General features: G+C 42.6%; 1 protein-coding gene across 4 annotated transcripts in view; it reads left to right on the top strand.

Moving 5' to 3' along the window:
- The window catches only part of LOC117206753 (synapse-associated protein 1), a 95,681-nt gene that overhangs the window by 9,610 nt on the left and 70,938 nt on the right, over nt 1–15,133 (top strand). For all 4 annotated transcript variants that reach the window (XM_033446354.1, XM_033446356.1, XM_033446355.1 and 1 more), the window contains one exon: nt 12,100–12,221. In XM_033446354.1, coding sequence (XP_033302245.1) covers nt 12,100–12,221 — 122 coding nt within the window. The remainder of the gene's footprint in view (nt 1–12,099; nt 12,222–15,133) is intronic.

Here is a 15,133-nt window from a genome sequence, read left to right on the forward strand (position 1 = left end):
TATCGTGTCTTTATTTGATGTTTATTCGATTTTTATTCTATTTTTATTCTGTTACACAGAGATTGTCAAGATATGTACAGATTTTTGGAAGCGGACAAAGAGCGATATAATCGTTGGTCTGCGGCTGACAGCGCGTTTTCCCGATATTAGATTTCGAAAGCTCGGATATACGTTATAAAGCGGCGATCGAAAACCGCTCTCTTTTTTATCCTCTTGTTTCAAAAGCGCAACGACCGTGTACAATTTCAAACGTGCTTTCCTTCTTGGGTTCATTCGCGTACAGTGAAAAAAATCAAACGCCACTTTTAGGCCGATCGGTGAATCGTATCCAGCGTTCGTCTACACGTACACATATATTTCCTGGACGAAACGCGTAAATACTTGTAGGAGCAGGCATTTGCACCTACATAATTTCTATATCGTATCAACGTTTTATCCTTCGCACGGTACATTGTGTGCACATGCATTAGTCGTATATCTTGTATCGATTTCTCTTACGATATGGTTGAGCCACGAATCAATATACACACGAGGCTTTTACATTATACATACCTTAACATTATACATACATTACCGCTTGCTGATGTAATAACATTACTGGTATATCTGCAATATTTGCATATTCGCTAGACATTTAAAGAGCCGAGCGTTTAGATAAACATCGTTGGGATAATCGAAAGCCTACTAATATGTAACGTGTTCCAGATGTTCCAACAACGTTACCGTGCAAGCCATGATATCTAAAATACTCGAGAACGAACTTTTCAAATTCTCATCTCTTTTAATCACGAATGACAAACTTGCGATTTTCAACTTTAACGTTTCCGTAAAATCTTGCTCGACAAAATCACAGCTGTCTTGATACCTAAGCTCGGAAAATTCGTTTCTTCGCGGTCCCAAGTCGTTAGCACTCTCGTCACCTAGGAGACTCTCCGAACGAGAAAACGCACAAAGAATGGATGGCGGAGGCAAAGAGACGCGCCAAACGAGAGATCCTTTTTCTTTCTTTGCGTTGGTTCCTCGTCGCTGAAATAGCCTCGTCAGAGAACGTAAAAGGCAAAAGGAACGAGAGTTTCGAACATTAGCAGAACGCATTTAATCAGCACGAACGAACTGGAAGGTCGACCAAGGTTGTACGTGTTCGTCGGCAGTTGTTCGAGTTACAAAGTCTATCGAATATCGTCTCCGTCACGGAATATATCGTTCAGTTGGTCGAACAGTACACGTTGCTTTCGCTCGCGGGCAAACTCGGCTGAAGATCGCGACGGTGACGACGGACTGGAAACAATCTGCCTAACGTCATTAGCTTTCGCGAGTAGAGAAAACTTGGCCGCGGAAACGAAACAACCGTTGCATAATGCTGTCGCCGAGGCGTCCCTGTGGCGAATCCCTGCTCGCTGCCGAGCCAGGAAATAAAGCACGTCCTCGGCTACAATTGAGAAGTTACTTTACGACGCTGCGCAGAACTTTCTCGACCTGGGAAGAGAAGTAAGAAAAAGGAGAAAAATGGTAAGATCCAGGCGAAGCGAAGAAGCTGCATGGCGCTTCGCTAACTGGACTGGTCACAGCTCGCATCCTTAGTCGACTATCGAGATACATCCCTAGAAAGTATCTTCTCTCTAGCTTTTGTACGAGTACGAGTAAGATGTCACGTAAACTTAAGGGTTGGTTGATGAAATAATATAGCTGAGTCGTAACACAACTGTTAATTTTGTTTTAATTAAGTTTTATTGTGAATTCAGCAATCACAATGTAACACACGCCGAATCAACGTAAATCACAATTTACTCCAACCACGTTATGTAAGACTTAGTTACGACGATACGTTAGGTACGCGACTGTTATAAGGGTAGAGACCGGTAAAGATATGTCGACTATTCTGAGGATACAGAATAAGCGAGTTTTACCGACGATACCGTGTCTGAGGAAGGCTAGGGGTGGGTGTGTCTAAGGACACGGGACTATCGGATTTGTCGATGACAATTTTGGTTAAGGAAGCGAGGGCAGTAGACACCGTCTCCGATTGGATAATAAAACGGTTGGTGGACCAGGAAGGGTTTTAGCCGCCCTCGCGAGAAAGTTGCTAACGGAACATACCAGATGCGAAGAAAACCAACTTTCTATGCTAACACGTGGTAGACAATAAACGTAAAGGAAATCTAAGACAAGAAATATTCGCCTGGTCCGAAGGACCTTAACTATGAAAATTCCAAGGTACTTCAGTACCGTCAGTTGCGTCAGTTGCGTTGCTTTGTAAGCTCCCACGGTTTTATACCAATTTGAAAAACTTATCGTTCGTGATGAGCGAAAAGAATGGTATTGGAGAGTCTAAATCGAAACGGAGCCGGCGCCAGGGAGAATCTGCGCCTAAGCGCGTACGCTGTTGAATCACTAGGGGTCAGTAAAGTGTTAACGTCTTCTGTGTGCCCCTTAAAACGATCGAAGATACTCGTTTTCGAGTAGTCGAATTATAACGATCGTATACGTTAAAATATACAACGTGCGATCAATTGTACGACTCGCTGTTCGTCTTCCGTCGATTATATATCGATCGTATACGTGACACCAGAGAGTCAGGGTAAAAAATAAGTCGGAGGAACTGGCGAGGATAGCGACGGCAGAGTTAACGAAGCAGAGTATCGACCAGCTAACGCAGCACGACCGTGTAAATTCGGGAACGTAATGTGGTGGAAGTAACGACAATGTTGTATCCTTCAAGGGGAGGATACACGCTTTTTATACAGGATCGTAGTCTTTAAGTGCTCGGAATATTCAAGTACAAGCAGGTATTTATACGCGAAACTGGCGAGAATCAACAAGCCGAGTAACGCAGTTTGAGCGAAAAAGCGTTTAAAAAAATAGGGAGAGCCACGGCGATGGCGAAAGAGAAACAGGATCTCCTGCACAGGGTTAACAGATTCGTCCTTGTCCTGGGGTATGGATCACCTAGATACGTCATTGGACAGTATCGAAACCTGATAAAGCACCTCGAAGAACATAACCGAGATTGGAGACACGTAGATTTTCTTTCTCTGAATTTTCTCGCCAGTCTCGTACGTGTACGTATAAATTGCAGTGATTTACCGCGTGGCTGAGCAACGATAGATCGGTGGATTCGGGGAATAACGTTTACCAGGAATTTCATCAGGAATTTCGCTGCCTACATAACTAAATTCAGTCGGCAAGTAAATGTCCTTCGTGTGGAGCGGTTGGACCCATGTTCGTCGATCGATACAACCGCCCGAGCGAATCTTCTCTCGCCGAAATTGCTGGCTGCGACGTCGACAGCCGGAAGTTAGCGTTGTTAGCGCGGAAGCTTTGCGCCTGTTTTTCGTCGCACCGCGCTTCCTCTTTCGCCTTTTCGTCGCTTTCTCTTAGCGAAATTGATTTATCAGAGGGTAGATTGCAGTTTGTGAAAGAAATTAGTTTTCGTCATATTCGTCGCCTTTGGTTCGTGTCAATGAAACGAGAAATACGCGAGACCCGTTGCGGAGAGAACGTGACACAAATTTATAAGTATCGTTCTTGTCTGGCGAGGGCGAAATGTAGTTCTTTCGTCGTAGAACGTAATTCCGTTTCCCAGAGGCAAATTAAACAGAACTCGGTCATCGATGTGAACGCGGAGATGGAAAGGGAAAAGGAGAGATGGAAATAAACGCATCGAGAAATCTCAGACTCCTCTGAAAAGCCCGCCCCATATACGTAACACCGTAACGAAAACTAAACGAGGAAAGTTGTGTAAAACCCCGGGAGCTTAGTTCGAACGGCGGCGATTTTTCCACCGGTCGACGTTGCCTTCTGCAGATTTTTCGTCGGATTTAACGGCAGCGGAAACGCGTTAAACGGTCAAGGCTGTGTTTTGTCGTGGTCAAAGAGAGGGAAGCCGAAGAGAACGAGAGACAGACACGAACGATCGAAAAAACGGGCAGAAATTTCCACCGACGAAATGCGAAGCTGATACGCGTGTCTGTCAGATGGAGGCCGGCGGCGCGGTGGTTAGCTCGCAGCTGGGTTTCGTATTTCTAAAATCTCGCGGACGCACCTACGCAGTTGAAACCGCGTGAAATTATTCGCGCTGGCGGATCCGGACAGAGCAGCAGCGGTGCACGGGTCTCGCCACCGCTTTCACGAATTTTTCCGCTCGTGGTTTGCGCTTCGCTGGGTCAAGGTTGCTACCGATGCGCTTTCAACGCCGCGAATCTGGGTTGACTGATGCCACATCGTAGAAATATAACGAACGACGCGACGTTTCGGACCGCCACGAAACTTTTCCCCCTTCTTCTTTTTTCATTTTTTGGTCGCCTGTTTCGTAGCTTTTTTTTTTTGTTATCCTTCCCATTTTTTTGTACTCCCTTCGTATCGAATGAATTTGCGACCGCGCTATTCTTCCTCGCGTTGCTGCGGTTTGCTTCGTTTTTCTTTTTCCCGTTTTTTAGTTCTGTCGTTATTATTTTTTTTTTTTTTTGCCTTCCTTTTTTTCCAATATAAAAGAATTTGGAGATTGGAGTCAGTTAGGTCTTGTTGCCTTCAAAGCTAGAGAAAGATTCCAGGAATACTTAACCAGGCCAAGCTCTAGGAGTTGGCATCGATCCTTTTCTATAATGGAGCCTGCATACTTAAACGAGGTCCCCGGAGAGACATTTATCCCGGTTCCGGGAGATTGTGTCGGCTTCTGGCAAACAATTGTTAAATCGTGCAATTTTCATCGAGCCTGCCTCCAAGCTGGACTAATTGCACGCACTAATTATTCTGTCAAGTAAACTTAGAGAGACAAAGAAAGAGCGAATTGTCGCTCGGTTTGAACTCTCTGGCTGCGAAAGCTGAGTTAATTTCGTCTTAGACCGAGGCTTCGCGTTTATTACTTTCTCAGCCACGATTACGCGTTATTATTCTATCAAATTATAAGGGTGAATTTATTTTTTTAACTAATTCAATTATTACTAATTATAGGTTTTCGTTTGTTTCTTCGGTACTCTATCTACTTCCATCCAACATTTTAAAGAAGATTATATTTCTCAGATATAAATAGTTCCGTTAGTAGCTTGATAATAATCGGATTACCTTTGACGATTAATCTTTGTCTACACGCAACAAATACAACTAACCAAAAAACAGTTCGATAGAAATCTATTGTATTTCATTCTCGAGAAACAACAAATAAAAATCATAAACAGACTTTAAGATACCAGACATGTTACATTCTATGCGTGCGCGAGGCTTTAAATTTTCCATAAATAAAATCCACTAACGTTCGATGATATCCGTCGTCATCTTCAAGCGTCCTGTCAATTACAAACGCGAGTTTATATCTCGACCTTGCGCTTCCTATAAATCTGTCGGTTCTTTGAGTTTTCTAGCTTGTCGCATGTACTTCAAGATCTTGGAACATTGACCGTCGTTGGCCGACCTTCTTTTCCGCTTTCCACACGGGAATTAGCTACTCTTATTTGATCCCCTTTACGCTTCGCCTCCGTCTAAAGAGAGCTTTCCGTTACGAAAGAGATTACCGTTGCTTCAGCGGTCAGATCGAAGATGCTAACGAGCCGGTATCCAACAGCTGCCACTAGAATTAATTACGGACGGCCGTAACACCACCGGTGCACTTTTCCACGGCTGTTTCGTCGATGTGCTCAAACAAAGCCAGTCGTTGGAGAGTGTTACCCCTTCGGGATTGATAGGATGCGGTGACGTGCACGAAACCTGCTGGAGGCAGCCAAGCCACAAAGAAAGGGATGCAGCCAAAGAGAGATAAAGAAGCTTCGCGACTCAGAGGATCGGTCGATGGAACGTCGAACTCGCCGACTGAAGAACGCGGAAAGCAGGAATTTCGTCCTCGTTATTTGACCTTATCTCTTTGGAAGTTACGCGAAAGGTATTTCGCAAAGACGTGGTCGGACCTTAAGGATGTTACGAACAAAGCACGACTTAAGCGCGGATGAGTATATTATTATTTTCGGAGTTGGGAGATATTTTCATCTACCAGTTGGCGACAATATTTATAGCAATTTCTATACCCCGTGGCTATCGCGTTCGTGGGATTTAGATTCGCTGGAATTTTATTTATGGAAACGTTCTAAAGGTATCGTGCACGACGAACCTCTTACGCTTCCTTCGAAGTACAAGTTTGCGTATCACGTAAAAATGTTAATGTTACTGTTAATGAAAACGGTAGAAAGAAGCAACGGATGATATAAACAAAATGTTATGAATGTGCTTTTACGTTGTATGATTTAATAATTTAAATGAAAACGTCGTCGATATGTTAGATACGATATTGGTTGCTAGGAAAGTTCGTTGCGATCTCTGAAGAATTTGATAAAATAATAAATGTTAGAATAATAAATTTCGAAAAATTGTTTTCGAGCATTACTAGAAGTACCTTTGAACGTGCTCTTCGATCTTCGTTAAAATATTACACCTGTTAAATGCTGCTCGGAAAGTTCGTTGCGATTTTGAAGGAATTTGATCGACGTAGAAAATCTTGTCGAGAAGTTTTTCGCCGAAAAATTTGCGAGCTTCCGGAGGGTTGGAATATTCGTGTTGCGCCAGAGGGAGAAAGATTGCGGAACGAAATGACACCTATATAATTCGATAAACGTATACCAAATCTAAATGTAAATCTAAACGGACTTTCCCAGCCACCTTCTGAATCTTTTCTTTTTCGATCGTTCCAAAATTACGCGAGAATTGAGGCTACGCGCTTGTCAAAGCATACGGTTTTCAAAGTGTTGAGTTATAAATTGAGACAGCGCGTGGAAAATGTTATTTCATATTGTCGAGAGATAAAACAAAATCCGGCGATCTGTCGACGCACACGGACTCTCGCGATAAAACGCACTGGAGAACGCGTATTGAAATGGACATAGGTCGTGTTGAATATACGCTGTTCTCAGAGGCAATAATTACACTGCGGATGTTTATGCAAATTCATATTTCTATGAACGTAATCGAACAAACGGTACCTACACGAAGATTCGTTTCATTCGCTAAATTTTACATCGAGTACTTTACATCGAATATTCGAATGTATTATATGCCTTTGCGTATCATATAAATATCGTAAATTTTTCCTCGTTTGAATCTTCCATAAATGGATAAATATCTACAGTCTACCAGTGATATTTGCACTCGAGTTATCCACACTTATTTACTCGTTTTAACGCATACCATTCAGCTGCGAGCTGTTCTCTGTTTCCTTGTTTTCTCTGTTTGTATAATAGATGAAAAAACAGGGGTGAATTTATATCGTAACCCGATACACACTCTGGGAATTCAGCTTCTCGAATCTCTACACGAGTCGCTATCGTTGACCATTTGCCGGAAGAAGAAGAAACAGGACAGAAAGGTAGAGCCAGGTTCTTTGACCGACCTTCCGGAAGATGTTCAGAGTTCGATGACACCGAAGTTCCATTGGCTTTCGAAGCCTCTTCTACGCTGTCCTCTTCACTGCGATACTCTACGCGAGTGGAGTAATTGAAATTTGAGAATCGCTGAATTCTTGTATCGCGTTTCCAGTTTTCCAAGCGAACGAACTCGCATTTATCGCGCCAAAGAGAGATTTTGCGAAAGAGAGACAAAGCGGTTGTTCGAGTGGCCGAGTTCGCTCGAAAACAACAAATATCGGCCCTGCAATCCGGGCATCCTGTTCTCTGCGAGCTCGTGTTTCCACGCGAATACGCCGAAAGATTTTCCGACCTGGCTGTCGTTGGAAGTTCAATGCACCGAGGACAGGGCGCAACGACTTTCAGAGTGGTGATAAATCGAACAGGATCGGGGCTTGGAAAAGAGGAAACGAAGAAGAAGGGAGGCTGGTAACCCGAGGATCCCTGCCGGCCGAGTCAAACGTTAAATCCACTTCTGCTCGGCTAAAGTCGTCGTAGGTAGGATTATTAAATCATCGAGCCGGTAGCGCAGTAAGGAAGCCAGTAATTTTATTTACCGTTGCATCCGGCCTGTCGACGTATATATTCCCGCCGCGTTCCTCAGGATCGAACGCCGACGCTCTCCCTTGGGAATAGCAAGCGAGCCTACGAGGTATTTTTAAAGGATGGCGTGACACGTAGCCTCGGCGGCACGGCCTCTGCACGCCAGCAAAAACGCTATTTAAGCGCTCTTTTCTTTTCCGCAGAAATTCTTTGTCTCCCGAACCAACCCACCTCGCTGTGTCTGGCGTTTTTCTCTCTTTTCTCAGGCTTTTCCTTCTTCGCTCCCCTGGTGCTCTTTGATTTCTCGCTAACTAAACTGGCACGAGGTTAACACGATGGAGGCGCAAGGTCGACGTTTGATTAAACGCCAGTTGACAATCGCCAAAACTCAGACCCTTTAACGCCGCGTTCCGCGTCCAATGAGGGCACCGGTTCGACTCGCCGAGCTTTTGCTTCTATTGTGAACGAGATCAGCGAATAAAAGCGCGGAGGATCGATGAGGGCTAGGATATTCTACGAGCGAGTGTCGTAGCGGCTGATGTAAAAGATACGAATGGGTCGTGCAGAGAGACTAAAAGCAGATCCAAGGAGACGAGGATGGCCCGAGGGGTGGGTGTCGCGAGTTTGAATTAAGATCGTTCTCTCGAGATTCGTACGTTCGTATCGTGTCGCGCTCATAAAGAATCACTAGAGCGAGGAAGTTGGATTATTTTATTAAGAAATCAAATTTTCTTCGTGCTGCGGCATAATTTCAGATGGAACACGAAGGGCTGAGAAGGGACATCGTAACCTAAATCGTATCCGATTTGCATTACACCGCGTGGATCTCCACTTTCGAATAATCTTTAATTCAAAGAAGATTATCGACCTCTCCTTGAAAACGCTCTGGAAATAACTGTCCCGATAATCGATAATCCAGCCACCAAGAGCTTGCCTCATCGATGTAGAGTTTGGAAACAACTTGGCCTTCTGAAAATTTCGTTTTACACAGTTTGAAAGCATAATCTCATCGAACTCCGTTTCTCCCCGTGAAACGGAACTCTCACCCTTTAAGCTTCTTCCACCCACGGTCAAGTTGCTTCTATTTCTCGAAATTCGAATGACCTTAAACCGGATTTCGCTGGATAAATACGGTGCGTAGGTTTTACGCTTAATAACCAGAGATCGTGGCACGGAGTTATCGCGAGCCGTTTATACGTCGCGTATCGTCGATCTTCGTATGGCTTTTCCCCCTCCTCTGTTCTTTACAGTGAGCAGCAGCAGGTCTGAAGCTCAGTAGATCATCGTCTGGCGAAGAATTGCGCGTCACGTACTCGGCATTTTTCCCTGAATTTTTCCATCGACGTCGAGACCTCCTCGAAAAGAGCGGTCCGCCTTATCGTTCCTGCGTCAAACCGAAAGACGCTCTCTCAGGAAGATTTTCGACGTAGTAACTTTATCACGTAAAAAAAAAAAATAAAAAAGGAAAAATATCAAGAACATCGCGAAAGTCACCGTAAACTCGTACGTCGAGAGTGCAAAGACGTGGATGATGTTAACGTATCGACTTGGTTATCGCGTGCGAATCCAATCTCGAGGTTGTTCCAGAGGAAAATTTCAGTAACCTCGATGGCGCGTCGCTTGTGACCCGGACTGCTGCATTCTATCGATTTATCAGCGATTAACAGGGTTACAGTGTCGTAATATTTCTTATTATTGTCGCTGTTAAATACGCGACCGTGGTAAATTATCCGGAATATATTTGCCCGAGGGTTGATCTTGCCAGGTAACAAATCACACGGCGTAACCCTTACACGATGCGAGATCCGTACGAAACTTGGCACCTGTTTGGCGATCGTTGGTGCCGTGCCAGCAACGACGAAAGTGCCGCGTTGATTCTCCTTTCGTTTTTCATCCCCGTCTTTTTATTTTATCCGTCTCGTCGTCGGCCGACTCGGTCCACCGTCAATTTAATCGCGTAACACCGGAATTATTGTGCAAACGCGGTTTGTCGAGTCACCTCGATCCTCTGAATTTCCTGCATTGAGCCTTCGTTTAGTCGGATGAAACGAAGAAATAGAAAAATTGGAAAGGAAAGAGCGTTAGGTAGAACGAGGGTGGAATAAAAAAGATGGAAAGACGAGTGGAGAGAGGAAGGTCGAGGAAGAAAGACGAGGATGCAGCAACGTGAATCGAAGTGGCTCAATTTGGTTGATTAAATTGGCCTCGATTTACGTCCAGAACCAAGTTACTCCGACCAAATAACACAAGCAACGCCCATGGTTTATTCGCGTTAACGCGCCACTGCTTCGCTGCGTAGCGGCTAATTTTCCATCAACTTTCTAAGCTGCTCTTTCCATCGTAAACCTACCACTACGAATTTCTTTTGAAAATAAGATTCGTTGAATAACGCGGGATAAGCTGAGATAAATGCATTAAAAGAAGCACCGTGTTTCGAGATTCGCCGGCTGACTGTCCAGATTAGGGTAATATGATCCCGAGGACTGTCAGCTATTCCGTCAGCTGGCAATTTGGACGCCAGATACTCGACCATGATGGAGCAAGGAAATTTTGTCTCGGAGATGTGGCAAAAGGTGCGGTAAACCGATTGTTGTTCAAATTTCGCCAGTTTTAAGGCTCTTAGCAAAATTTTGGTTGATTAAAACAGTCGGAAAATTTCGTTCGTTTCGTTGTATATGGGTCACGGTATATATCGCGAAATAAATTATTCAATGTATGTGTCGAACGATACTTGTGTATGGTATTACAGTTACACACAGCAAGATTAATTAAATATTGATTACTCATTGACTAATTGACCAATTGAAGGAACAATACAAAGTATGATTAGACAAATATTAGAATTGCTATGCTCTTTCGTTACGTACACGTATATTTTAAAACGATTACGCGAATTAATCGACATCGTTGAAAGTCATTGCGCGAACTGATATAACGCACGACGAATAGCGGTTGATATTCGGATACACGTCCTTTACACCGGACACAAGGGGGTGGGGGTGGGGGGGTGACTTGATCCCGAAATCTAAATGTGTCAAGCAACATGCCTATTAATTAGTAACCGTTGACCGGTCACCATGAGGTTTGCTCAAATATACCGAAAGACGTATAATGGACAGATGATTTGCAGAAACGATGTCGATGATATTCATCTCGATCTTTTGCCCGTATACATTTAATTACTTTGGTATTGCCAAATGCATGTGGAAATCGCGCAATACGGCGGTTTGAAACGGACAGTTAATTATAGCTTAACTAAAACAAAAGTTTCGAATTTCAATGAATTTCGATACACGATTTAATTAACAAAACAGCTACGGTACATTAAACCGTTATTATTAGACCTTTTCAGAGCGTTGTTTAGTCTATCGACAAGGAAGTGATTTAATCGTTAAATATACGTACAATATAAATAAATACGTTAATTTCGTTCTCGATATTTACCCTTAGATTTTCAATGAAAAGCTTATCGATATGGAGCTTGTGCCACATTGGCACACGAATTGTTTCGCATTCAATGTTTCCGTTTACATTATTTTTTAAACAAAATTTCTCTCGTGCAATATAAATATTTTCTCTTGCTCATATGAACAACGATAAACGATAGCTACTGCGGTATGCAAAAATTTTACAAAATATCTGACGATGATCGCAAAAAGACCTGCGGATGATTGGTTAACGATTTCCACACTTTTCTCTGATCTGTATCTGAATCGAAAAAAGAAGAAAAAAAAAATACAGAAAATATAACGAGAGAAAAGAAAGAAGCGGAAATACAAAGAAATAAAAACTCTAAAACTCGACCATTTTTTTTTAATTTGCACAAAGTCTTCTTTATCGCCATTTCGCCGCGCGAAATAATATCCCGTCATCAGCTAATTTTTTTTTAGCTCGAACGTTCTCACTCGCCAAGGTGCTTAATTTTCGTCGCTCACGCTGATAAACGCTAGAATACCCGGCAGAGATCCCGAAGTGCGAGAAATTCGACTGACGTATCTGGGTTTCTCGCGTTTGTGCAACGTTTTCACGGGGGTTGGGATGACAGCGAAAGGTAGTCTGTTCGCGTTTTCCGGCGGACGTTTTTCCGCCGACCGGTCTCCATTAAATTCCACCCGGTTGGATAACGTATCACCGACTCGCTCATTATTTTCTTCCTTCTCTCTTTCTGCCGTAGTTTCAACGAAGGCACTGGCAGGTGCTAAAACTCTGGGAGGATTTTTGTACAGCGCCGTGAACAAGGCTGGAAAAACCGTGGTCGAGGCTGGAGCAAAGATCAAGAAGACGGTCGAGGAGAACGTGAGTTACATCGATGTTTTACGTCGTATCTTTTCGTCTACTATTATTTTCTAATTTTTGTTTCCTTGTCGTTGTATATGGTAAATTGTTTCGAATTGTTATTTGCGTTATCCTCTCGGGAGTCAAACTGATCGACTCCATTCTTCTCTCGCAATAAACCGACATAAGTAACGATACATTGTGAAATAAATTTAGAAAATAACGTCTGCGATATCATCGATATCGTCGCTTTTCTGTTTACTGTTTTCTGTTCTACTTTTTGTTCTGTTCTGTTCTACTTTTTACTGTTTTACTTTTCAATCTATGGAGTTGATCAGTTACGACTTTTGAACGACTCATACGAGGATTTAGGGAGCAATTAACAATATATGAGATATAAAGAAGATAAATTGAACGGTTCTATTATTTCATTATTGTTAATCGATAAACGTTTCTGAAGATTTAGATAGCAATCGTATGGTCTGACACGAGAATTAATTTAAGAAATTTTCAGGAAATGTAGTTGTTCAGTTTGATTTCTGAATCGCTCGTGTTGTCTCCCCTGTGCCAAAATTATGAATGTGCAGTTCGATACGTAATAAAAATTCACAATTGAACGTAAAATGGTAAAGTAATCCTAGGGATGATCATCGTTGTTATACATGCGTTTTATAATATTTAACATTTCACTGTATATCGTCGAGAATAGAAAGGAAACACGGAAAGAAACATAGAAAGGAAAAATAAAAGGAAATTCGGTGTCGGTCGGCGAAAAGCTGAAAATTTCCATAGTTATGGTCCAGGCATAAGTGGGACGTTATGGGAGTGATATTTTTATCGCTTCCTTTCCTTTATTCCAAGTAGAATAAAGGATAATTTATACGCGAAATATCAAAGCATAGGGTAAGGTCATAGTGGAGCAGGGTTTTGATAAATTGAATATTATCGATTTTCAATGACGTGTCGCTTCGATGTCGGAAGTTATGAAAGAATTTATCGCAAGGCTTTTACATTATACCGCGTACTTTTTGATCACAATTTGCGAAAAAGATCCTTTGAATCCGAGTCTCGCCACGGAGTTTAATAACAGAGGATGATAAAAAAGAAAAATTCCTCGGTGCTCCGCTCACGAGGCCCCGGTGTTCTTGGCCGTTGAAATTAATCGAATGGAACGTTATCGTCGGAAAAACCGAAACAAAAGGACGACGAAGTGAAAAAAGACCAGCGATCTACCGCGTCCGTTTTAGAGGCAAAAATGCAAATCGTCGACTTTTCAGTTGTGCACGTCGCCAGGGACGAATGACGGGTTTACTTTCGCGCAGTTTTTTCAAACGTGAATTTTTCCGATAATTGGATTTACAACATTGTCGCGGTTAAAAATCGTTCGTTCAGAAACAAGCTATTTTTCCGCTACTTTCTTTTGTTCATTTCCTCTTTATCCTTCTGCCGCACGTTATCCGGAATTAATTCAGTAAAGTTTCACGACCCCCGACTAGCTGTCATTGAACCATAGTAATTGGAAAAAGCTTCTCGTCTTATTTCCGCTCGGCGAATAAATTTCTTTCCAAGAAGGAAATAATTTCCGCGTGTCGAGCTGTCAGAACAAGCCAGGACTAAAAAATCCTTCGGGCATCTTTTCTCTCTTGTACCGTACAGGTATAAATAATTGCAAGAGCGATCGTGTTAACGCGTTCCCGTATAAGAACGATAATTTGCTTGTCAGATAATTAATCCGTCAATATCGAATCGGACCGAAACACGATAAAATCGCGAGGTCATCGATAACCCGCTCGATTACGTGCAACATCAATTTATTTATAAACCTCTGTTACGCGTACGCGCACGCTATAATCAATTGAAATTAACAGGTTGACCGGTTTGTTGGTTAATTACTTCCCTGTGCAGGCGGCAACGATAATAATCGTAATCACGATAACGTCGACTTATCACAGTCCAACCAATTACGTGCTTGTAAAACGTAAATTAATATACCGAGGTAAGAGAAAATAGGAGCTGGTAGTTGGCATTAATTCCGCTAAATGAACCGTAGCTTTCGATAAAAAGCAAATATTTCACTGGTATTTAAAAAACGTGAAAGACGAGATACAAAAGGAAACTGGATATTGTTTCGTATCTGTTAGCGAAGATACAAGAAATCTTGCGAATTTTTAACCATTTTAATTTTCCAATTTTTTTTATTTTATTTTTTTTTTTGTCATTTTGTTACGCTTTCAAGCAGTTCAATTTACGAGAAATAACTGGAAACGAACACGCGAAAATGCGAAATTGCACGCGTCACGTAGGTGAAACGAAGTTGGAAAAAAAAAAGAAATACAGCAGCGAAATACAGGTGGAAATTTTTTATTAAAAATTCCCATGTCAGGTTCATTGGCCTCTTTCACACCCCACTACTTATTGGTATTTATACGATACGCGCGAGAAGCAGGTGTAGTAGTAGTAGATGTCGGAGAATTCCATTCTCGAATAGAAATGTCATTTTAATGGGTGCAATGCCCTCGAAGAATGAAACGGAGACACAGGACATTCTTTAGAAGAACGAAGTCGTTGAACACTTTCTTAAACGCGTGTCTGCAGTTTCAACCCCTCTGCAACCTCTTCAACCCCCCCTGTATCCCGATAATTTTATCACGTTATACGCCTTCTCGACTTATATACCGCGGTTTCTTCTTCTCGAGTCTCGCTCGTACGTGAAACGTAAGTTCAACGTCCGTTCTCGCACAATCGCACAGAGATTCAATGGGATTCTTTGAATCGCTGCAATCCCATACCTTCGTAACGCGTTCTGCGAATTTTTGTCGCAGGAACGTCAGGTATTGGAAGTTATTGAACTTTGTTTTTTAACGATTTTACGCACGCTAGCCAAACGGAGATTGAAATGGAAGATGAAACGGGGGAACGATATTTGTCACTCT

Source organism: Bombus bifarius, unplaced genomic scaffold (assembly GCF_011952205.1).
Source record: "Bombus bifarius isolate JDL3187 unplaced genomic scaffold, Bbif_JDL3187 scf7180000008008, whole genome shotgun sequence".
Classification (NCBI taxonomy): domain Eukaryota; kingdom Metazoa; phylum Arthropoda; class Insecta; order Hymenoptera; family Apidae; genus Bombus; species Bombus bifarius.